Below are 24,458 nucleotides of genomic sequence, written 5' to 3' on the forward strand. Positions count from 1 at the left end.
GGAGCACTTCGTGAAAGGCTGCATCCCATGGGAAGGACCCACGCTGGAGCAGTTCGTGAAGAGCTGCATCCCGTGGGAAGGACCCACGCTGGAGCAGTTCGTGGAGGACTGTCTCCCATTGGAAGGACTCGTGCTGGAGCAGGGGAGGAGTGTGAGGAGTCCTCCCCTGAGGAGGAAGGAGCGGCAGGGACAATGTGTGACGTACTGACCTGAACCCCCATTCCCCGTCCCCCTGCGCTGCTTGGAGGGGAGGAGGGAGAGAAAATTGGGAGTGAAGCTGAGCCTGGGAAGAAGGGAGGGGTGGGGGGAAGGTGTTTGAAGACTTGGTTTTATTTCTCATTACCCTCCTCGGTTTTGATTGGTGATAAATTAAACTGATTTTCCCCAAGTCAAGTCTGTTTTGCCCGTGACGGTAATTGCTGAGTGATCTCCCTGTCCTTATCTCGACCCACAAACTTTGTTGTTCTATTTTCTCTCCCCTGTCCAGTTGAGAAGGGGGGTGATAGAGCGGCTTTGGTGGGCACCTGGCATCCAGCCTGGGTCAACCCACCACAGGTGGTAACAGGAGAAGCTGAGGAGGTTGGCGGGGGGGATTAATCCTGAACCACATTTCTGTTGCTGTGCAATACGTCCCTTTTTTGGCCTCGCTGCTGCTCCGGGCAGGGATAGCCTGTTGGTTTTGTAGCAACGTCTTGGTAAAGTCAGATTCCCAGTTTCCTTTCTTGCTTGGCCTTCTGCCTTTGGGGTCTTCACTGTGCAAAGGCAACGGCGTCTTAGCAGAAGGACAGGAGCTCGTGTCGTTCCTGCCACGCAGGAGCCCTGCATGCTTCTGGGCTGCGTGTGGAGGGAGTTACCTGGCACAAATGGAGCCGGGAACGTTGGAGACGGAGCAGAGACTTGAGTGGATTCCCTTTTCGGGGAAGGGTCCCGAAGAGGTTTCACAGAGGGAAAGAGCCCAAAGAGTAGTGGTGAACAGAGTTAAATCCAGTTGGTGGCTGGTCACAAGCCGTGTTCCCCAGCGCTCGGTTTTGGGGCCAGTCTTGGTTAACATCTTTGTCAATGATCTGGATGAGGGGATCAACAAGGCCAAGGGCAAGGTCCTGCACCTGGGACGGGGCAACCCCCGGTATCAGCACAGGCTGGGGGACACAGGGATGGAGAGCAGCCCTGCGGAGAAGGACTTGGGGTGCTGGGGGTGAGAAGCTGGACACGAGCCGGCAATGTGCGCTGGCAGCCCAGAAAGCCAACCCCGTCCTGGGCTGCATCCCCAGCAGCGTGGGCAGCGGGGCGAGGGAGGGGATTCTGCCCCTCTGCCCCGCTCTGGGCAGACCCCCCTGCAGCCCTGCGCCCAGCTCGGGGCCCTCAGCACAGGACACGGAGCTGCTGGAGCGGGGCCAGGGGAGGCCACAGAAATGCCCCGAGGGCCGGAGCCCCTCTGCTGCGGGGCCAGGCTGGGGGGGCTGGGGGTGCTCAGCCTGGAGAGGAGGGGGCTGCGGGGAGGCCTGAGTGCGACCTTCCAGTACTTAAAGGGGGCCTACAGGAAAGATGGGGAGAATCTTTTTAGCAAGGCCTGTTGTGACAGGACAAGGAATAATGGATTTAAACTAAAGAAGAATAGATTTAGACTAGACATTAGAAAGAAGTTTTTTACACTGAGGGTGGTCAAGCACCGGCACAGGTTGCCCAGAGAGGCGGTGGAGGCCCCATCCCTGGGAACATCCCAGGCCAGGCTGGACGGGGCTCGGAGCACCCTGGGCTGGTTAAAGCTGTCCCTGGCACTGCAGGGGCTGGGCTGGGTGGGCTCTGAAGGGCCCTGCCCACCCAAACCATTCCATGATTCTATGATTGAGCACGCCCTCAGTAAGTTTGCAGATGACACCAAGTTGGGAAGGGGTGTTGGTCTGCTGGAGGGTGGGATGGCCCTGCAGAGGGATCTGGACAGGCTGGACCGATGGGCCGAGGCCAACTGGATGAGGTTCAACAAGGGCAAGTGCCGGGTCCTGCACTTGGGGCACAACAACCCCATGCAACGCTGCAGGCTTGGGGAGGAGTGGCTGGAAGCTGCCTGGCCGGAAAGGACCTGGGGGTGTTGGTCAACAGCGGCTGAACATGAGCCAGCAGTGTGCCCAGGTGGCCAAGGTGGCCAACAGCATCCTGGCTTGTGTCAGGGGTAGTGTGGCCAGCGGGAGCAGGGCAGGGATCGTCCCCCCGTGCTCGGCGCTGGGGAGGCCGCACCTGGAATGCTGTGTCCAGTTTTGGGCCCCTCGCTCCAAGAAGGACCCGGAGGGGCTGGAGCGTGTCCAGGGAAGGGCAGCGGAGCTGGGGCAGGGTCTGGAGCACAGGGCTGGGAGCAGCGGCTGAGGGAGCTGGGGGTGTTCAGCCTGGAGAAGAGGAGGCTGAGGGGAGACCTGATCGCTCTGCAGCTCCTGGCAGGAGGGGGCAGGGAGGGGGGTCGGGCTCTGCTCCCAAGGAACAGCGATGGGACGAGAGGAGATGGGCTCAAGCTGCGCCAGGGGAGGTTTAGGTTGGATATTGGGAGAAATTTCTTCACGGAAAGGGTGGCCAAGCGTTGGAACAGGCTGCCCAGAGAGGTGGGGGAGTCCCCAGCCCTGGAGGGGTTCAAAAACGGGCAGAGGTGGCACTGGGGACATGGTTTAGTGGGCATGGGGGTGTTGGGTTGACACAAGTTGGACTGACGGTCTTAGAGGGCCTTTCCAACCTTAGTGATTCTATTCCATTCTAAAAGATGTCAGGCATGCCGGACTCAGCCAGGAATACATTTACCTGTTTTCTCTCTTTGGAAAAAACGAATGCTCCTTACAAGGGCATCACTTTCCCAGTGCAGAGTTTAACAGAATTTTGGTCTGTTCAGGCCCTTTTCTCCTCTGGGGCCCTGCAAGGAAGTACGTCTAATGTCTGTGCCTCGGGCCTTTTTGATTTGCAGCACCCTAATGCTTTCTGATGGAGCTGTGAACCCCGCGTAGTGAGCCACGGCCTCCTGCAGCTGGGTTTTCTTCTATTCCTTCTTTACAGGGCCTTTGCGTAACGCCAGAAGTAAATGGGTTGAAAACTGCTACCTTGCGGTGTTAGAAGCTTCAGCAGTTCAGACAGCTTTTCAGAGTGACTCAATGATTTCGTGAGCTGTGTGCAGTTTAGAATTTTACATTGTGTCGAAACTGCTCGGGAACTCGGGGAGAGCAGAGGTAAATTACGAAGTAAGAACGTCCCAGGAGCATCTCGAGTCCTTCCTTGGCCATTGCTCTACACAGCTTTTGCTCTTAGCTTTGGAAAGGTGCTCGCCGCTTCATGGGTGGGCAACTTTGGAGAAGAAAATTGAGCGACACGCAGGCTCTGAGGAAGGAGTGCTCGTACGACAACTCTGAGCTGGGTCTGTCATCAGGGTGCTCAGTGTAATATCTGACATTTCAGAAAGTAAAATACTTTCGAAAGAAAAACACTGGGAACGAGCAGAAATTGAATGTGAAAATCTTCCATCCAGTTGTCTCCTAACCACTGGGTCGCCAGCGGAGGTGGCGGGCGCACGGTACGCTAATGCTAGCCATATAATGCCGTCGTATTTGAAAATGGACTTACGGCTTTGGGGCGAGAATGACGAGAACTAGCTTCTGCTTAGAAAATATTTCACTTGCTAGCGTTGGAGAGCTGTTTATTTGCCTTGGATAGATATGTTTAAAAAGGAGATTTCCTAAATTCTGGTCTCTTAATTGCAGACTCTTAAAACCTTTAATTTCTGTTCATCAGCCGTACAGTCGGCAAATCTGCTTAATTTACCAGGCGTTAGTTCCGAAAACGTTGTTAAAAGGCAAGCTACAATTTTCCTTGGCTGTGATGGCAAAACCTGCCAGGGGATTATTTTTTGTTACGTTTATAAGCTGGGAGGATTGACTGTGGGCACCTGTGGTCGGAGCTGCTGGTGGTGTGACGGGTGAGAAGCTGAGGCTTGCTGCGAGTTGCACGTTGCCGCGGTTTCGCCTGCCTGCAGGAGCAGTGGGAGGATCTGCCCGCAAGACCTTGCTCTCACTTGAGCCGGTGTTTGTGATATTGGCTCGTGCTAGCTCTGCGGTCCATGGCCTCGACCCTGCCTGTGTGCACGCTGCCTCCCCCGCTGCCCCAAGCACCCACTGTTTGGGTTTTTTTTAATTTTGTTCAGTTCGCTCTGCTCAGTAGGAGTGGATTAGCCAAAGGGATGTGCAAACCCTAAACGGTCTTCAGGTGCCACCAAACAAGTTTTTATTCTGGCAGAGCAGAATTGTCAGGATCTTTGTTACAGGAACACCAAAAAAAAAAAAAGAGAGAAGAAAAGCACTCCAAAAAGAAACACAGACTCTGCGTGTCCTTGACGTTAATCCGTGGCTTTGGCTGCTCGTTAGGATCTCCTCCGAGCTACGTTCCCTGCAAGGGAGCAGAGGCGGCTGCTACCCAGGGCTGTGCCCCTAAAATGCTCCAGGGAGACCTTGCGGGGGTTTAACCCTGGCGAGAGAGGAAACGGTTTAGCTTGCACCTCTTTTTCTTCACCAAAAGGGTTGTCAAGCCCTGGAGCAGGCTGCCCGGGGAAGTGGTTGGGTCCCCATCCCTGGGGATATTTAAAAGCCGTGTAGACGCGGCGCGTGGGGACATGGTTTAGTGGTGGGCTTGGCCGTGTTGGGTTAAGGGTTGGACTGGATGATCGTAAGGGTCTTTGCCAACCACAACGATTCTGTGATTCTGCTAGCAGCCTTTTCAGAAGGGGGCCTGTCCCTGCTTGGATATTAGGGAAAATTTCTTCCCTAATTAGGGAAAGAGTGGTTGAACATTGGAAGAGGCTGCCCAGAGAGGCGGGGGAGTCCTCAGCCCTGGAGGGGTTCAAAAAACGGGCAGAGGTGGCACTTGGGGCCATGGTTTGGTGGGCATGGGGGTGTTGGGTTGATGTTGGGCTGATGATCTTAGAGAGCCTTTCCAACCTTAATGATTCCATGCCATTCTGTTCCTTTGGGGGGGATTTTGATGCTTGCCTGCAAGTTTATAGTCGGTTCTCAGATGTCTTCTTTTTGTTTGGTAGGTTGGTGTGGTGACTTTGGCACTTCTGGGAGTGTTGCTGAAGGATGATTTGTAGCCTGCCTGTGAACAGGTATCTCTGAACAGCAGGGATCTCTGGAGACCGGTCTCTTCTGCCTTTGTTTAGCTCGTTCTCAGAAACGTAATTGATTTTTAGCCTTAAGCTTAAAATATGTTGCAAATTATACAGCATTCATTTCCAATACAGCGTAGCGCTGTCGGGGACATGACGTGTAAGTGCCAAAAGCAGCCGTCAGCCGTAACGCAGAGCTGTCCTTATTATGTGTGGCGGTGACAGCCCCCAGCTCTTCCTGCTCCTTGCAGTTAGGGAATAAAGTGCAAATACAGAGCGCGGACCCTCCCTGGCAGCTTCTCTGAAGCTGTGTTTTCACAGCAGGCTAACAAATTTCGCAGTCAGCAGCTTCTCTGAGGGCTGCCAGCGCGGGGATGTTTCCCATCTCCAGCCTTGTCCTCTCCCTTCTGGTTCTGCTGCGTCTCAGAAGATGCTTCCCTGAGCCAGGTCACCCCGTCGGCGTGGCTGAGAGCTCGCTCTCCTCCTGCTGAAGTAGTTTCCCTTCCGTAGTTTCCCTTCCGCGAGGTGAGTGGGTTGAATCGGCTCCCCGGGGAGCGTGACAGGAGCCGAGCCGGCACACAGGGAGCGGCAAGAGGAGGGTGGGAGGGGGATGACCACCTTACGGCAGCAGCGGTGCTCGATCAGCTCGCCCCCTCTGAGACACCCAGGCCTGAGCTTTTACAGTCCTCTTGCGTGTTTTGCTGAGCCGGCTCGCTCTAGCCTGGACAACTGTCTTGCTGTCCCTGTTTTTCAAAACTGAAGACCTCGTTCTGTCTCGTGTGAATTTACTTTGAAAGTGCCTTTAGACCTCCCAGCTCCAGCGTCGCTTGTGCCTTGCCAGCAGCGTGGACACCTGAGCTGGTGCCCGAGAAGCCTCCTGCTCCTTCCCATCAGATTTTCAGCCTTGATGTTAAAGACGACTTTGTTCTCTGGGAACGGCCTGTCACTGTGCACGGCGCTCGAGCCAGGCTCTGGAACGCTTTCGGAGGGGTTTGTGCATGTCCTGGTCCTGGGTCTCTTGCTTTTGGTATATTCTGGCTGTCCAGCAAGTTAATCGAGGTTGGGGAGGATTCCCAAGCTGCTTCATCCAGAGGCTTCTGGACTATGCGCAGGAGAGCTACACGCATCGGCTGAATGCGTTCCGCACTTGGGAATCAACAGGAGGGTGTCCTGCTCTGCCAGAGGAACGTGGAGAGCATCCGGGAGCTCGTGGGGAAGGACGGCCTGTGGATGGAGAAGGGAAGGGAAGCTTACGGATGTTTTGTGATTGCTCGGAGGTTTCTTGTGGAGAGACCAGACAGCAAGGAGCCTTGCCTGCTCAGGTTGCCAGAGCTTTTCTGTAGACTCAGCATCATGGTCCTCACGGAGAGGCCTGTCTGGGGCTGCAGGAAGAGCTGCGAGCTCTGACCCACGGACGGAGAGGACGCTGCTCACGTCACATCTCACAGCAAGGGGCTGCGGTGCTGTTCTGCCAACCGATTCCTTTAGTCGTGGTCTCTCGCTGCTTCCGTAAAACCCGTGGTGTTCTCTTGGTGAAAGCCGATGATTTGGAGGGTGCTGAAGCCAAGCCGATGCTCTTTGGCTGGTCTGCCTTTAGCCTTTCCTGCTCCGTCCGTGGAAGCAGTGGGTCTGGCAAGGGAGAAACCCTTTAGATACTGGGGGGTGTTATTCCTCTCTGAACGTTTTGGTGTTTGAAATACTCTTGCTGGAGGTTTGTATTTTTGTCTCGTGGGGTATCCCAGTTTGTGACTCTTGTGTTTGACCAGCCTAGAGAAGCGACGGGAAGACTGACGGCTCCTGAGGCGATGAAGCACAAAACCGTTTAGGACGCGTTAGCCTCTGTGCAGGACTCGAGCATAGGTGGTGGTGGGATGATGAGGTGCCTCTCCGGAGCTGTGCTCCTTCTCACCAGCCTGGTGGTTATCTGCAGCTCTCTCCAAGAAGATGCTTTTAGGAAGTTGGAACGTAAGAAGTCTTTGGGGCTTAAAAAAACCCGCAGAGGAGTAAAGGCAGCCTCTCTTGAGGACAGAAGAGCAAGAGGTACTGAACTGTGAGCCAGCGCTGGCGCCTCAGCCCATGGAGAAGTGTTAATCCGGTCTGAGCAACAAGGTGCTGAACTGAGTTGTGCTGTCCCAGCTCCCTGCGGGATCCAGGAGCGAGAAAGGCCACTGCTTCCACCACCTGCCTGTCAGCAGATTGCAAAGCCCCGTTCTTAGTGCCTCTCTAGCTCGCAGGGCTGTGTAAATATTAGGCTGTCCTTGTCGGATTAGATTTCCTCTTAATGACTTCCAGCGTTCTGACAAGCTGTGCTTTCTTCCTTGGCAGCCCCGGTGCTGAGCTGAGCTGTCCGACTCTGCTCTCGGAGCCCCTGGGGAAAAGCCCGGTGGCCTGCAGTTGAAGGCCAGGCTGAAATGTTTATTTTCTGCTTTTATAATCCAGGAAGCCCCTTCAGCACTGCTCTGTCAGAGAGTCCCTGCTGTGGCACCGAGCGCCTGAAACAAATCTGTCCTGTGCCGGGTGTAGGCATCGGGGAGGCACTGCTGGTGCAGCGAGGCAGTGGGAGCCGCTTAACTCTTCCCTTCCTGCAGGGATTGCACCCGGAGACCGTGCCTTGCTCTCGTCCATTCAGATGCACAGCTCGGAGCATCCTCGCAGGGCTCTGGGCTGCAGTGCCCTATCCAGCTCCTCTCTGCTTCTCCACCAGCGCCGGCCAGTGAGCCTGTGCTCATTTTCCTCCTTCTTGGTGGCTGCGCGCTGCCTTCAGCTCGGCACCGCGCAGCCACGGCAGCAGGACCCCAACCGTTTGGGGCTGATAAATTCTCATCATCAAGAGCGCGTGTGGGGACCGGACAGAGGAGCCCCTTGATTCAGCTCTTCTCTCTAGCCCTCCATCGCTTTTTCTCCTCTCCTCCGGGTTAATCTGTACTTGTGTTTGCCACACCAGTCTTAAATAGGAAAACCGCCGCCAAATTCTTTTGTGGTGGCTTGATTTCTGCAGAGCCTTCTTGCCTGTTGTCCCCTGGGACACGTTTCTAGCAGTCACGGAAGGAAGCAAGCCACTGTTCGCGCTAACAGCAGCTCGTGGCATCGGTGGCGGTGCTGCTGCTTGGTGCCCGGCACGCTGTGGTGCCTTGCTTAAGTCACCGCACCAAGAGAGCGGTCGGATCTCGGTGTCCCCAGCCTGCCGCGCCGATCCCTGCCCCAGCCCGGTGCCGGTGTTACCGGGGTGTGGAGGGCTGTGCTCAGCTGTGAGCCTAGGTCGGCGCAGGGCTCTGTGCTCCGGGGAGGGACAGGCCAGCTTTCACAGACTCGGCGCTACGCCTTCTGGACAAAAGCTCTGCGAAGGGAAGCTGAAGCAATAAACAGCAAACCTGCTGAGTTTGCCTGGCGCTCTGGCAAGCTGTCTCTGCCCTGAGATGTGCTAGTTCTTGAGCCTGGTATGTGAGCGAGACTCTTCCCACGTCAGGCTTCGTCTTTTTGCGCCGTTAACAGTTCTGTCAGCCCCGTGAAATGGAACAAATTGATGTTTGTCCACAGGGTGAAAAATTTTGGGCTTGTTACTCGCACCGACAGCCTTAGCACGAGTTACCTCTCCCCATCCTCAGGACTTCAACTCCCGCAGGAATTCGTCTGGCAGAGACACAACAGGCTGGCTGATCAGTGCATCGGTACTAGAATATAGCGATGCGTAGAGCCAGGTGACAAAAGAAAGTTAATAGCAGCTGACTGCTTCAAAGCACCGTGCGCGACACGGCCTCCGAGGTTCTGTCTCCTGGTTTTAGAGCGGTTAGTGGAAGAAGACTTGACCCGGTGGAAACGAGACAACATCCGCTCTGCCAAGGGCACCGGGATGTGGAAAGATCGCTTTGTCTCCGGCTGCGATGGGGACCTGCTCTCAGTGCTGGCCCGACGTCACTCGGTTTGTCCTACAGGGAGGATTCACATGAGTTCCTCCGGAGCTCTGGCAGTGTCCGTGTTCCAGAGGCTGCTGTTCAGATAGCTGCTTGTGCAGACTTGGTTGTGTAGTCCTGGTTACTCCAGGGCTGTCTGAGCAAAGCGGTTTGTCCTGGCCCTGGTAGAAGCCACTTTACTGCTCTTGTTTGGAAAGCATTGATTTGGATCTTCTTACATCTGAGCTCAAACTTGAGGTGTGCACATACGTTCACTTAGCAGTCAGCTGCAAGTGCTTGAGGTGGTGTCTTGCATCTTGTCGCTTGCAAGAGGTTGCCTGAGAATGGAAACCTTAAAATGCAGCAGCTGATAATGAGGTAAACACATGTTTTAAGCCCTTAAACTGCCACTAGGCTTAGCTGGTCTTACAGGCTTCGCAGGACCCAAGACCCTACTCATCAGAAGGAATTACGTGGCTTCATCTTAGCTTTCTTCACAAGCCTAGCGTATAGTTTGTCCCTAAATCAGCAGCAGTTGGCGTAGAGGCACCAGAACAGCTGGAGTTGCCGCAGGTTGGTGTTTACGTGGGTTGAGGGGAGGTGGAGGAGGACAGGTCCTGGAGAACAGGTCCTGGAGAACAGCCCACATGAGTACACTGTAGCTCGCCGGGCTGTGAATTTGGGAATCCTGTTTCTAGACCTGTTGCAAATTAGATTGCTGCTGCTGCGTTAGGCATCATTTTTTCCATGTGTGAAACTGAGGATTTAGTTGTTTTGCCTTGTGGGGTGAGCAGAGCCAGTGACGATATTCGGCCCAAGAACCGTCTCGCTTTAGCAAAGGAAGAGGTGACGTGTGCGTGACTGCTTGCTTTTCCCCACCTTGACCATATGATCTTAGCGAGGTCTGGGCTTGGCACTGAGGAGCAAGATTCTCTCAATACTTGTGCGCACGTCCTGGCACCTGGTAAAGCTGAGAGAAACCTTGCAGCCCCTCTCCTGAACACGAGGGACGGTCGCTTCGTCCCACATGAGCGTGTGCTGTTGCCACAGCTCCCAAACCCGCCTGCTCTAGGGCTGCTTCCACATTAGGGTCTGTTACCCGTTTGCTCCAGCGCTGGCTGGCACGTCTGGTCTTGCTGCCCGTCCTCCCCCTCACCTGTTCAGCAGCTCGTAACCCAACTCTGTCTTTGCAGCCGGTGCATCCCCTTCCTCCAGCTTTCCTGCCTCTGCAGCTCCACCGAAGAGGTTCTGCTCCGCTGTAGCTGGGGATCGCTGGGACAGCAGGGACCTTTCTCCCTTCCTGCTGGAAAACTGCAAGCCAGGAGTTTCTGATCTTTTCTCCACAACCAAGGAGGAACTGCGTGGGAGCGCTTTGAGAGCTTTGTGGTGGGAGGCAAGCAGGTTTTGCTTAAGGGAAGGGGAGCCAAAGGAGCTACTGATGTTTTAATCCAGCTTCCAGCGGCTCTTGGTTTGGGGAGGAAAAGGAGGGTCTGACTGGGCCATGAACGTGCTCTGATGCTTATTTACTGACTAGCGAATGTAGCAGGGGACACTTCCCTTACCGATTCAGCTAGCCCGGGCAGCTGCTAAACAGTCTGCCTCGCCGGTCTTTCCGAGGCTGTCCGGTATGGATGCCGTAGCAGCGATAGCTTAAGGAAATAAGCAGCACTGGTGTAGGCAGAGGTGGTAGCTTTTGCTGCACGAGTTTGTCTTGGCTGGAGGAGGTGGAAGAGCTTTGGGATAGACAAGCCCTCTTCAATTCTGCTTCTTTCTCACCTGAGGCGCTTGTGTTCCTGAAAGCACGTTTCCTTTCTCTAATTTATGACTAAAGATATTGCCTCTCCTTAACGTCTTTGCTGGCCTAAGAGTCTTTGCAGTCGGGTATGTGATGTGCTTTTTGCAGCGTAACTGGGGAGAGCCGGCTCTGCCTGTGCTGCAAAGCTGTTACCTCGTCCTGGGCGAGAGGCGGAGAGGCTCGCGCAGCTCGGCAGCTTGGTGCTTGTGTCCGACCGAGCGTGGTTTGCCTGCCGTCCCGCACGCCTTTTCGATGGTGTGAAGTGGAGCGCTCTTGAGGACGTGGCTCTCCTCAAAGGCTGCTGGCGGTATTCTCCCTCTCTTTGCCTGTCCAGTTTGTGTTTTATTGTAGATTAATCCTTCTTTTTCTAGTTCCTCTGAACTCTTCTGTGGAATTTACCTGTTGGAGTTTGGGGTAGAGGAACCCCAGCTGATCCGCACGTGGGGAGCAGGGGGTGGATTTGGGAGGGAGGAGGTTACAGGTCTCACTGGTGTGGGAGGCTTCAATCTTTCTTCCCTTATCCCCCTTGTTACAGCTAAACCTGTTCTCAGGTCCTGTCCGCGCTGCTGAAACCCACCAGCTGCCCCAGGTCTCCCCTTCAGCAACCAAAACTGCCAGAAATGGGGTTCGGCGATGGCCGTCGGTGACGCTTGGCACTACCCGACTCCCCTCTGAGCCGAGCTCTGGGGGTGCTGACTCCTGGATCCCCACTAGCCACGGATGGCTGGCCGGGGGCTCGGCGGCCCTTGTCCCCGAGCCCTGGCAGCGGCTGTGGGGTGCCGGCAGGGCAGTTTTGAGGGGTTTCGCAGGGTTTTGCGGTGCGTCCGGCATTGCTTGCCGCCCTCTGCTGGAACGAGCCTTGGCGGAGCAAAGCTTCGCCTTTATTCCTACGTCCGAACGCAGCCCCTGCGAGGCGAAGGGGACCAGCCTGTCCCTGCCTGCCCGCCTGGCTGGGACCCAGGCAGCCCGATACCCAGCTGCGGGGAAAAAGCCTTTGCGTGCGTCAAGGTAAACGTACCTGGAAGATGCAGAGAGGTGTTTCCAATAAGCTTGGAAGAGGAGTGAACGGTGACCACGCTCCCCTGCAACCAGGTCTGCTGGCCCCTCTGCTCCTGGTACCTTTTGCTTAAGCCCCCCTTAGAGCCCTGTCTGGCTCAGACAGACTCTTTTTTTTCTGGTAAAATGGTTTTAGTGTTCAGGGCGTGCTCACTATTGCCCAGTTGGGCTTCAGTCAAGTGTTACAGGGGTGCTGGGTGTGTGATTGATGTCCTAGCTGAGGTCTTTCTTATTTTCCTGGCGAAGCTTTCTCGGAGGGTTTGAACCTGCCGGGAGATGTGTCTCATCCCTGGATGCTGGAGTCTGCTTTGCTTTGCAGATGTGCCAGCCAGGGTGAATCTCCTGTAAGAATCCCGGGCAAGATCCTGGCTTGCGCCAGCTCTCAGAGTAAACTCAGGACCTGGGAAGCTCGTGGGGCTCTGTTTTTCTCCCTAACTGTGCAGACTGAGAGGCTGAGCATCACCGGGCAGGAGTGCTGGGACGATCGTGTGCCACCTCCTGGCACGGCCTTCGCTCTCGAGGACACTGGCAGCTTGTAGCACCGGCAACCCAGATTTGCGGCGCAGGATCCTTCTCTGGTCTTGTCGTGGCGGCGGAGAGAGGGGGGAAATGAGGGAAAGATGGAAACTCAAGTCCAAAGCCATTGTAGCGCCAAGAGCCTGGAAAAAAACTTATCTCCAATCTCCCTTTTTAAAAATTTTTTAATAAAGCCTTTTGTTTTTGCAGTAATCTCATCCTCTTGCCGGCCCAGTATTTTCCAGGCTCTCTCCCACCCCTCTCCCTGCGGCTCGGGGGAGCTGCACTGGTGTGTACGTACAGCAGAAGGTGATCACACACTGTGCGGATTTTACTGCTCCCGCGAGGGACGTTTTCTGGGGCTGTTTTTCCGATTATTTCACTGAATCCTCCCGTAAACCCGATCTAGCCAGGGTCCCCATTCTCCCCCTACCCCCGCTCCGAGTGGTGCGCGGGGGGAGAGAGAATCTCTTTTCCAGGGAAGGATCTGTAGCTTATTCGGCACCCACACAGCAGGTCAGCGAGTGGGCGAAGTCTGATGTTCGGTGCTGTCTGATTACCCGTGTCTGAGGAGGGAATTAATTCCTACCCGAAGCATGCCCCGTAGGTTTTGTCTCTGACGGGAGCAGAATTTTTGGTCTGTGTGTCCTGCCCGCTGCAGGTTCTAGCATGGAGAAAAAATTTGGGATAACCCAAGCAGTAGAGGCTGCATTCAGCTCCCTGTGAGTGAGGTCAGTCCCACCACCCCTGATGGGTAACCTCGGTTGGACGTGTCTGGCACGGCGTGCAATAGAATCATAGACTCGTTTAGGATATATATATAATAGGCGTGATGGTGGGAGTCTCTTCATCGCGGTGACGTTGCCACCTTGGGGGTTGTGTCTGCAGCCTGTTCCTGCCCTATTCTCTACCCAGGTCTCTTCCAAAAGCATTTGGGGTTCAGAGTGGCTTCAAATGTGCCCATCCCTTTGAACCCACCAGTAACTTCAGATTATGCAGGTGAGATGGTTGTGTGCTTTACCCAGTCTCAAACGCTTTGTCCAGCAGCTCAAGTCCTGAGTGCAAACGTGGTGGAGCCCGTCGGTAGGTGGGACCTTTGCTGAAGTTCGGTGCTGGGAAGAGCCCGCTCTTGGGATAGCCTTGTGGTAGGCACCAGAAACCCCCGTGCGCTTGTCCAGCCAGATAACGAGAGTGCTGCTGCTGGGTCTGTCCTTACTTGGGAGAGCAGGCTCTAGGATCTATTGGGGATCTGCTGGAGGGCAGATCTGCCATTCAGAGAGGCCTTGATGGGCTGGAGAAAATGCCTGATAGGCACCTTGTGAAGTTCAAGGACGAAGAGCGTGAAGTCCTGCACTTGGGACAGAATAACCCCGTGCAACAGGGCAGGCAGGGGCTGAATGGCCAGGGAGCAGCTCTGGAGGAAAGGACCTGGGGGTCCTGGGGCCAGCCTGGGAGTCAGCAGGTTGTCCCGAACGCCGACCGACCACATCTCGAGCTGTCCTGGCAGGAGCGCAGCCGGCGGGGCCAGGCTGGCGTCCTTCACCTTTCTTTGGCACTTGAGACCCGTCCGGGCTTGGGGTCCAGTCTGGGGCTCCCCAGTACAACACGGTGACGGACAGAAATGAGTCTGATGGAGGGCAGCGAGACGGTCGGGGCTGGAGCATGGGACACAGGGAGGGCGCTGGCCTCTTCAGAAGGGACAGAGGGGGATCCCTTTGCTGTCCACAGCTGCGTGAGGGAACGTGGAAGAGATGGAGCCAGGCTCTTGTGATGCCTAGGGATGGGATGAGAGGCAGCGGGAACAAGGTGCAGCAAGGAGAACTCCGGTTGAACATAAGGCGTGTTGTTGCCCACAGGAGTTGGGCAGCCCCGGAACAGGACCCAGAGAGGTGCTGAGATCTCCATCCTTGGAAATACTCAAAACTTGACCAGACAAGGTCCCGAGCATCCGGATCTAACTTTGAAGCTGGCTCCGCTTTTGAGCGGGAGGTTGGATTAGGGACCTCCGGAGGTCCTTTCCAGCAGAAATTTTTCTGTTTCCACGATCTGAGTTTGTGTGGTTTCTGATGCATTCCTTACCTCCTGAGCCTGTAGTCCCACTGGCACCTCATCCTTGGCTCTTTATGTTCTGACCGATGCTCGGAGGAGGCGGTGGTGCTGGGAAATCCTTTCCCCATTCCACCTGTCCTTGCAGGTTGGGTTGTCGCAACGTCTGCCCTGGTTGTGTCTTTGCGAGGTCTCAGTGGCATTGAGCTCCAGGGGAAAAGAGGGACAGAGAGCCTTGAAATAACTCTGGAAGATGGCTGGGATATAGAAGCTGCAGGGAATAATTTTGGGCCCAGTGAGTGAGAATGCAGTTCTTGTGTGAGCTGAGCAGCTCTCAGAGAGCTTCTCGGGCAACCTGTCCTCAGAAGAGAGCTGATTGACTTTCTTTGCAGTCTCAGTAAGTGCACACTGCTTAATGAGCCCTTTCCTCCCTTCCTTCCTTCCTTCCCTCTGTAATGTGGTGTCCCAGAGGATCTAAGAGCGAGATGTTGTACTGCGCAGTGCTGTCCGGGTTGGGGCATGAAGTGCTCTGTGGTGATCTAGGACCTGGTGGCAGGCTAGACGTTCAGATTTCATTGCCCAGCCGAGGTTCCTGCTGTAGTGAACACAAAAATGCAAAAGTTCACGTGATGGGATCTTACTAAGCTAATTTTTTCTGTCTTTCAGGTCAAAGGGGCTCCCAGGAAGAGCAAAATCTTGGAGGATGATTCGTCATTGAAGGAAAACGAGGGTCTGCTTGCTCAGAATGAATATGAAGAAGACAGCTCAGACGAAGAGGTAGGACCCATTGCAACTTTTTCTTTTATGTGTGGATATGAGATCGAGGTGATGGATTTCCCTCTCCATGCTGGCTTCCCTGGGAACTCGAAGGGAGGGGATATGGTCAAGCAACTTTGTCCCTGAAGTGGAATTGCTCGGACTGCTCTTCGCTGCTAACACATAGCAGGCTGGAGGCACCAAGCTGGGGCTCTTAAGGAGACTCTCGGCGAGGGTACATTGCTCGGGTGCGTCGCTGGGAGCATCTGGGGCAGCCGAAAGGAATGTCACATCCACCTTGGAAAGGACAGTGCTTCCCGGATGGGAAGAACCTCCCTTCCACCCTTCCTAGAAGTCGCACAACAAGCGCTGCCTTTGTCCAGCCAGCGCTGGGGCTTTCAGCCCAGGGTCAAGAGAGGGTTTCTTCAGCCCTTTAAAAGGTGGCTGAGCCTCACCTGTGGCCCTTGGGGTTACGTTCGCTGTTCAGGGATCTGCCCCGCCCTCGGAGGGAACCTCTCCGGGTTTCGTGCGTCGGAAAAGATTGGAAACTGCTTGTGTGGAAGATAGCAGGATCTCAGCAGTAAAATGCCCCTAGGGTTTGGTTGTTCCAGACAAACTTCATTGCCTTTCTTAATCGCCTGCTAAATCAATTAATGCGATTGGCATCAATCAGCTGTTTCAGTAGAGCCCTGGGGTCGGGATGGAGGGATTGCCAAGGGCTGTGGGGGCGTTTGGATCTGGCCCTTGTTGCTGGGATTTAGGTTCACCTGAAAGGGTACTGGGTAACCTCATACATGACTTGAACAAACGCTTGGAGAAGCCTCCTGGGTGCCGGTTCGGTGGAATATTTCAGGCTGTCTCCTCCTTAACCGCTGAGAAGTAACAGAGCACAGCAAATCCTGCGCGAGCGGGCAGGTGAAGAGCCAGCCGGTGCCTGCTGCACGCCGCAAGCCCTCTGAACGAGGAGCTCCGACAGCTCGCTTGCACGGGGCGCCTGGCCGGCGTGGCACGGCCGTGGGGAACGTCGGGAGCGACGGCAGCGTAACACCCGGGGCTCGGGACGGGAGCTTTCTGAGCAGGGATGCGAGCGGGACTCTTGGCTGCACACCCAGCTTCAGGAGGGCTCTTTGGCATCGCCGACAGTTCGAAGGGTCTCTAGGCTTGCGTTTAGCGCCGCTTTGAGCGGTGCGTCTGTTCCTGTTTCGGTCCCGGTGGAGGGGAGGGGGAGGATTGGGTGCCTGCTGGCCTTTCTGGTCCAGCGAGGGCCCGAAAGGTTAGATGTTAGAGGCCCACCTGGGCTAGTGCTGGAGCTGCCGGCAGTCCCTGCCCCCGGGTCTGGAATAGAGATTTAGAGAGAGGGGAAATATATGACTATAGAAAACATACACTTGTGTAATGTCTCCAGCATAACCCAGGAAAAAAACCCTTTCATGCAGGAATTCAAGGTCTCTCTCTCCCCAGCTGGTCCTGCTTCAGGGCCCCGGTGGGGGGAGCGCTGATTCAGAACCTGTTGACATCAGAGCAGCTTCCAGTGGCTTTGTTCCTTGTTCCCCATTCCCAGCCCCCTGCCCTCCCTCTGTAATTGTATTTATCTCTCTTCCATAAGAACCCTGATGCTTCTGCTTCCTGCGGCTGGGATGCGCACACTGGGTGCTTTGTGCTCGCCTCCGCGAGGAGCATCGCCCAGCGCTTGGCTGCTGCTTTGTCTCTCGGCGGCCCGGGAGCGCTGGGAGGGGAGGGCAGCATCCCCCCGTTCAGGCAGGGGCAGCTCGGATGCGAGTGGGGCCGGGAAAACACTTTCTTACTGCGAATAAGATCTGTATTTTTTTATTTTTCATTGTCTTTTTTTTTTTTTGTTGAGACCTAGCTTGCATCGCAGCCTCTTCCCAATTACCACGTAGCCTCATCCTAATTAAAGTCTTCATGAAATGCGACGTTTTGCTGCGTTGCTCTTTAGGAGGGCACTGAAGACACGTACTTCCATTCCTCTGCGTCGCTGCTGCCGGCTGGGAAGCAGCCCAGCCCAGCCCAGCCCTACCAGCGGGCACCGGTGCTTCTCCCGCAGCCGATGGTTTCGCTCAGCCTGGCCGGGGTGGGGACTGCAGTAGCCATTTTCAGTGCTGGGTTGTTGCTTCATTACCCCCTCGCTCGTCCCTTGTCCGGCGGCGGCAGGTCCATGGGCCGGCTGCGTGTCTGGGGGTGGCTGGGTGCAGAACTGGGCTTCGGAGGGTGCACAGCGTGCCGCCTGTGCCCTCCCACCCCTGCTGACCGTGCCTCACACGGCAGTGTTGCTTCACCGCCTCTAAGCGAGCCAGCAAATGGCAGCGTTTTGCAATGAGACTGTGGGCTTGGGGTGAAACCCCTCCTGGGGCTGCGATCCTTGATGGTGGAGGGTCCAGATCCACCCTTTGGTGAAAGGCAGCGCGATCCCTCTGGATGTCCCAACGCAGGGGCTAGCTGCGTGGCGCAGCCTGAACCCGGCGCCCTGAGCAGAGCGGGGAGAGCACGTGGAAGCTGGAGCTGGTGGGGCTGCAGCACCCCCTTTCCTGACGGATTGGGGGTCCCAGCCTTCGTCCACATGTCAGGGCAGCCAGCCGGGGTGGCGGGGCCCTGCCGGGGCACAGCACAGAGCTGCGGGAGCAGATCGTCCCTGGGCTCTGGGGAACACGCAAGAAATTTGGCAGCCTCTGGGTAGAGATTAAGCCTTGCGCTCCCTGACTGTACCTATCTCCATGATAATTATCTCTGACTTGACTGTAATCTTTAACGGTAGCAGCTCTAAATGTCATTAATAGGCAATAACCACTGTGTGCTTGTTCGTACCGCGGCGTTCGGCAGCAGCGAGCTCCGGCGGTCGGGTGCTGATGTGGGAAGGTGTCCCTGTCCCCTTTGGCTCCTTCCCCTGCCGCCCTCCCCACCGGTCACACTGGTGGGTGCTGCTCAGCGCAGACCCCAGCCGGGAGCACCCTGGGTGCAGCTCGGGGTGCTCCCTAATTCCCCTTTCCCTGGCTTCATCTGCAAACTTCTCACCGTGCGCCTGCGTCCGCAGCTGGCCGTGCAGCCCGCCCTATCGCTCCGCTCCTGGCAGCGCCCGCAGGATTGCTTCCCTAAACCAGCGGCGGTTTGGGAAAACATCCGGTGCCACCGCTGGCACGGCCGGTGCCCCGGCGCGCACCGCCGCTGCGCCGGCTGTCACTCACCCGCCGGTGGCTGGCTCGGAGCTTGCGCACTCTCCCCTCCGCCTGTGCGTGGGCTTCGGAGCTCTTTAATAAAGAATAATAGCTCAGACCTGCTATGCCCCTGTGTTTAGCACAGACTAAATTTCTTCTAGCTGTGCTCCTGCTCACTTGGCAGCTGCCGGCGCTCAACCTGGCCGGGCGCCCAGGCCGGTCTCTGCTGTGTGCTCTGAGCAGAGACACAACAAAATAAATTGGTTTCCTGGCCGGGCCGGGGCGGGTAGGGGAGCCCGTGTCGCACGCAGGACCCTTTCCCGGTGCCCGACGGGCAGCGTCCCCGTGCCGGGCGGGCACGAGAGCCCCGGTGCACGCAGGCTGGCCACCGTGCCGGCGCTGCCGGGGAGCCGGTCCTCACGCCAGACCCCCACCCAGTGATCCCTTCGGCGCTCGCCGCGCAGCCCGAGCGTCCCTTCCTCTCGGCCGCTCGGAGATGAATGGCCGTGAGCTGCAGAGGCTGTCAGGGCCTCGCTGGGAGGAAGCAGTTTGGGGCTTTTGTTTGGTTCTGTTTCCTCCCGCAATGACTATTCCATATGTCAGTGGATAATGAATGAAGGCGCGTTGAGTGCTCCTCAGTGAGCCGGCGGCTGTTCCAAGCCCACTTCCCTCCTCCGCAGCGCAGCTGACCCGGGCGGGGGGGCTCAGCGGCTGGCCGGGCTGAGGGAGCTCTTCTTTCAGTAGCTGATTAGCCAAGAGAGAAAAAAAATCCTGCAGAATGTGCTGCTGGCAGACAGCTCCTTCAACTCATCGCTCCGTGTGTGTGTGTGCGCGCGGCTGTGCGTGCGCTTCCCGACCTGCCTGGCTCCAGCAGATGCTCCAGGCTTCCCACTCGCCGGCTGCGTTAACCGCTTAGCAAATCTCCCCCGCGAGCGTGTCTGGCCGGGCAGCCGCGCGTGCTCGGCCCCGGCTGATGGCCGCGAAGGTGCGAAAGGAAGGGCTGCGAGGAGCCTGGGATTCGGGCTTGGAGCGGGAAGGGTGGCAGCGCCAACGGGATGGAGCTGAGCCGGGAGAGGGACGTGGGACATGGTTTAGTGGCCATGGGGGTGTTGGGTTGATGGTTGGGCTGATGATCTTAGAGATCCTTTCCAACCTTAGTGATTCCTGGTTTTACTTTCATTAAATCTAATCCAGCCACCAAGCCAGGACACATGAAATTCCTTATGACTCTTCCCTTAATTGGTTTAGTGGTGGACTTGGTAGTGTTGGGTCAATGGTTGGACTGGATGATCTTCAAGGTCTTTTCCAACCTCAACGATTTGATGATTCTAGGATTCTAGGAGTGACCCTGCGGGTGCTTTGCCACCAGCCTGGTGGGCTTGGCCTCTCCGCGGTGACGTGGCAGGAGGGTCGGGGCTCCGCTCTCTGCCCTCACGGCTCTGCAAAAGCTCGTGGGTACCCCGGGATGGAGCCGAGGGGGGCTCCAGCTGCAGCCTGGCCCTCCCAGCCTGTGCCCACCACCGTGACCTCCCCTGCGCCCCGAGCCAGGGAGCTCCCCTCCTGCTTGCCCAGGGGAAGTGCGTGAGAGCAGGTTCCCAAATCACGCCGGCCGCTCCGGGCGAGCGTTTCTGCTGCTGAATTCAATTTTTTTTTTTTACTTTCCTGCCCTTTTCTGTTGAGGGCAAAGTACATCCTAGCGTTGCTGTGTCCTCTCCAAAAAGTGCCTGTTTGTCTTGGGGAACACCGATGCGCTGCAGTTGTTTTATACGCTGGGAAGGGAGTAGGGCAGGGAGCTTTAGAGAGAGCCTGCAAATCCAGGTGAGGAGATCGCCCTGACCCGCGTTTACCTGTGCTAAGGGACGTGGCTGTAGGGGTAGCATGGGCTCCTTTGTGCCTTCCTGAGCTCCCAAGTAATCGGTCGCTCACGGAAACAATGTTCTTGGAAAGTACGCGGTGAAAGCGTCTGCCGCTGCGCTCGGCATCGGGAAGGAGTTAGAAATGGGATGCACGAAGGAAAGCACTGAAAGCTTCGTTACAGCCCGTCAGTGAGGTCCTCCAGCTGCAGTGCCATGCCCCATTTCCATTATTCCATTTTGAAAAGAGGTAGGGAGAGAAAAAGGAGTTCCAGAGATGGATAGCGGGGATAATTGGTGGCCTGGGGGGAATCAACAGATGAAGAGATGTGAAAAGACAAGATTTGTGTAGTTTGGAGGCAAAGCGGAGTCTGAGAGGACACAATAACAGGATGTAGAAGGTAGCACGGGGAGATATTTGACAAGATGAAAAGGCATCAGATGTAAAACTGAAATGGCAGGAGAGGGACGCGCACACCATGCAGACGGATTATCTTACAGACCGCTGGCCTGCAGCTTTCATGGCCATGAGATGCCGGTGGTGCCAAAGGCTTTGCAAACATTAAGGTTTGCTGATACTAATGTGAATAACAAGAACATCTGGAGCTACAGAGCGTTCTAAAATAAAATTGACGCTCTCAGGAAGGACCTCGTGGATCAAAGTACACAAGGCGAAGCTCCCTATCCATGCCCGGAGCAGCTGGTGCTGCTGGGGCGGTGGGAGCCTCCCGAGCCGGCTTGGGCGACGGGATGAAAACAGCAAAAGGCAAAGGACGGGGGTATCCGGGAGCCACTTTGCCTCCAGCTCGGAGGAGGAGAGGGAGGTCTCTGCAGTGCTGTTGGCAGCGATCTTCTCTCCAGCCAGACCCAACCAGTCTTTGGTCAAGTGCCACCACCGAAGGTGGTCTTCCCCGCTGAGCGGGGCGTTTGGAATTCCTACGGATTTCCCGATAAAAGGCATCATACGGGCTGGTGTGGAGACCTCGGCTGCTGCACTTTCTGCTTTAAGTGCCAGCTGGACAGAGACGGAGAGGCCGAGCCTTGCTTCACGCCCCGGCCTGCGGTCTTTCCCTGCTCCCCGGTGAAGAGGTGGGAGGTGTCGGGACCGACCCCGTGCCTGCGTTTCGGTGCTCCGTGGTTGTCCTTTGGGCGCCTGTGGGACGACAAGGCTCACCCGGGAGGGGAAACGTCAGCAGCTGCGAGCGGCTCGGGCACTCGCTCGGGTTTCTAGCATTTGCAGCCAGAACGGAAAGTTTCCGTGCGCTGCGTGTGACGGAGGGTGGGGGAACCAGGGCTGGAGCCGCCGGACCGCCGGCGTGGAGGCAAGCCCCTTCCTCACGCTGCTGCCGGCGATGGGTCAGCCCTCGCCGCGTGTCCCCCAGCTCCGTCCTGGCCTTGCCGGGCTGGCGTGCGCGGATGGAAAGTCGGCTGGCTCCGCGCAGCCCCTTGGCGTGAGGCTGGCCTGGCAGGGGTTTCTCTCCAGGTCAGGATTAGGAAGACCTCGAGGTCCAGGCGAGGCTGGTGGAGAGCAGAGGGGAAAGCCACCAATTAACGGGTGCTGATACAATCATAAAAAAAAAGGAGCTAAATTACTCTGTCTTTTGGCTGCCCCAAACTTGATATTTAAAGCGTTTGTAAAGCAGCTCAGTTGGGGCAGGAAAGGCTTTTTCCTTCTGGAAGGAATGACATCACCGAATACACTTAAACGATCAGGTCCCTGACCCAAAGAGAGCGAGAAACCCACAACAACTTTCGGCTGATGAGTGGAAACTTTTCTTTCTTTCTTTCTTCTTTTTCTTTTTTTTTTTTTTTTTCCATTTACTTTCCCCCTCTGTGTGCTGGGTCTGCGCACTGTGCTGCGGCTCAGCTTACGGCCTGGCCTCTCCAAAGCGAGCTGACGTCTCTCCGAGCGGAATCCTGCCATCGGGGCGACCTGGGAGCTGCTGGGGGGGGGACCCCTCATCCGCCCCTGCCCCGCACGCCGCCCTGGCCCAGGATCCCGCTGGGAATTGAACGGCTGCGCTCGTCCTCGTGGTGCAGCGTGGCAGGGCCGAGCGCGAAGGTGCCCGCAGCCACCGGGGCATCGCGCCGAGGCTGCCGCTGCGGTGTGAGCTCACCGCTGCCGACAGCGCCTGCTCGGTGAGGTTGAAGTTGCCTTTTGGCGGTGCTGTCTGCATCCCGTTTTCCTTCCCCGGGGCCTGGCCGCAGCGTCACGTTCCCTTTGCACGGGGCTGCCAGCTGCTCCGTTGGCAGTTCGGGCTCCCCGCCAGGTACCCACGGCTTCCTTGAGCAGGCAGCGGCGGCAGGAATCAGCCTGCCCACAAATCCAGGACGGACAAAGCTGAGTGTTTCCCTGGCCCCAGATTAGGCAGCGGAGTCCCGCACTGCCTCACCGGGTCTGGCAGTGTTCCTTGCCTCTCCCGCTCTGGACAGCGTTGTCCTGGCAGGACTCGCACCACGGACCACCCCCCCCAAAACTCGGCATGACCCGGACCGTTGGTGCTGCGCTCTGGCTACCCGCAGCGCCCTGCTCCAGCCGTGGCATCCCGAGAGCCAGCGAAAGGCGCGCCAGCCTCCTCGCTGGCTGTTCCTGCGAGGACGGCAAGTGCGGCGTGCCCCCCCCGCCTTCGCCTGGTGACTGATCCCTCCGCTGACTCGGCTGGCAGAGCCTTCCCTCCGGGAAGCCAGGGATCCTGGTTATAGCTCAACCAACAACTTGTCTCTTTCTGCAGGAGCGGCCTGTCTGGGTGCCTCGGAAGCGTGGCCCTCGGCCAGAAGCGTGGGCATTTCCCTCTGGCCAGGGACCCGCACGGCAGCCCTGGCGCTGGGGTCGCTGCTCCGAGCTCGGGGGCTGGCTTCAGCCTCCCTCCTCTTCGCGCGGAGGGGTCTGGGGACATGTGCATCTCCAGACCTGAATCGCTGGCCGCTGTTCCAATGTCCCACTTCATTAGGCTCGGCTCCGCTCCGGGTACTAGCGAACGTGCAGAGGAAGCAGGAGGCTGCTTGGCCAGTTCACGGGACCGGGGTGGGTTGGTTTCTTAGTCCAGGGCTAACGCTCCAGCCCAAAGATTATTTTCCTCAAGCTGTAACGCGCCGAGCAGATGCTTGCTGCCCGTTTAAATGGACGGTGCTGATATTTGCTAACAGACACACACGCATCTCCAGCGGGGAAAGCTTTGCAAATCTATTTTCCGCTCCTGGTGACAGTGTCCGGTGCTTCTTGCCCCAGTGCCTGCCTTTGACCCCGCACCTCCTGCTCAGCGGGTCCTCGCCGCCGCGGCGCCTGTTGGCCGAGCGTGGTTTTGCCGGCGCTGCCCGCCCGGCGCGGAGGCAGGCTGCCCTTCGTCAGGGAGCGTGTGGTGTAAATCGGCACCCCCGGCAGCACCTGCAGGGAGAGGGCTTGTGCGTTGATCTCACGCGGAGTTCTCTCTGCCTTTTACAGCCCCAGCTGTGTCAGTGCTGTCAGGGAGCTATTTGGGAAGATTCCTGGGTTTGCTGTGGTGACTGTTGATTCCTAAGATAGTGCTCAGAAATGTGGGGGTTTTTATACATATATATATATATATATGGAAGGCTCTTTGCAAACTGATGTTTCGCTGCCAGACTTGGGGCTGACGGCTGGCTCCCGAGGGAGCTTTGGAGTGGGCTGTGCCTGCTGGGATTCCTCTGAGCACACGTCAGCTGGGTGTATCTGAAAGCTCAGATCTGAGGCCAAAGGAGATACTTTGGAGTTGGCGAGAAAGGAGAAGTGTCCAGACAGTCAGGGCCGTTGGGAAGAGAGGCTCATGACTCAAGTGAAAAACAGCACGGGCACCCTTCTTTTCCTGAGACGTGTGTTGTGGAGCGTGGACGGGCAACCTGGGGGCGAGCGGGGCATGGAAACAATGATTTGGACTTTGCCTTCCGAGAGTTGTGCTCTCAGAAGGCTTTTGACATTAAAAAAAAAAAAAAAAAAAAAAGGGCTGTTGAACTCCTGAGCCATAAACAAATTGATGAAATAGCTGATAATTCAGTGCCAGGCAAAAAAAACCCAAAACAAAAAACAAGTGCTGATCAACCTTCCTACCCTGGTGGTGATTTCTTCCTCGATGCTGTCTAAAGATCATACAGGGGCACTGGTAGCAACAATCAAGTTTGAAAATTTGGCCTGGTTGGTTTTGGTGGGGTTCGGGGCTTCAGCCGGCGGAGGGGAAGGGATGTGGAAGTCATCCAGCCAAGTGTGGGACAATCCTTGGGATTTGCGGCTCC

General features: G+C 56.6%; 1 protein-coding gene across 1 annotated transcript in view; it reads left to right on the forward strand.

The window, feature by feature from the left end:
* Positions 1 to 24,458, forward strand: part of BOP1 (BOP1 ribosomal biogenesis factor) — an 80,439-nt gene that overhangs the window by 4,092 nt on the left and 51,889 nt on the right. The window contains exon 3 of the mRNA XM_075705097.1: positions 15,098 to 15,208. Coding sequence (XP_075561212.1) covers positions 15,098 to 15,208 — 111 coding nt within the window. The remainder of the gene's footprint in view (positions 1 to 15,097; positions 15,209 to 24,458) is intronic.

Source organism: Pelecanus crispus, chromosome 2 (genome assembly GCF_030463565.1).
Source record: "Pelecanus crispus isolate bPelCri1 chromosome 2, bPelCri1.pri, whole genome shotgun sequence".
NCBI classification, from domain to species: Eukaryota; Metazoa; Chordata; class Aves; order Pelecaniformes; family Pelecanidae; genus Pelecanus; species Pelecanus crispus.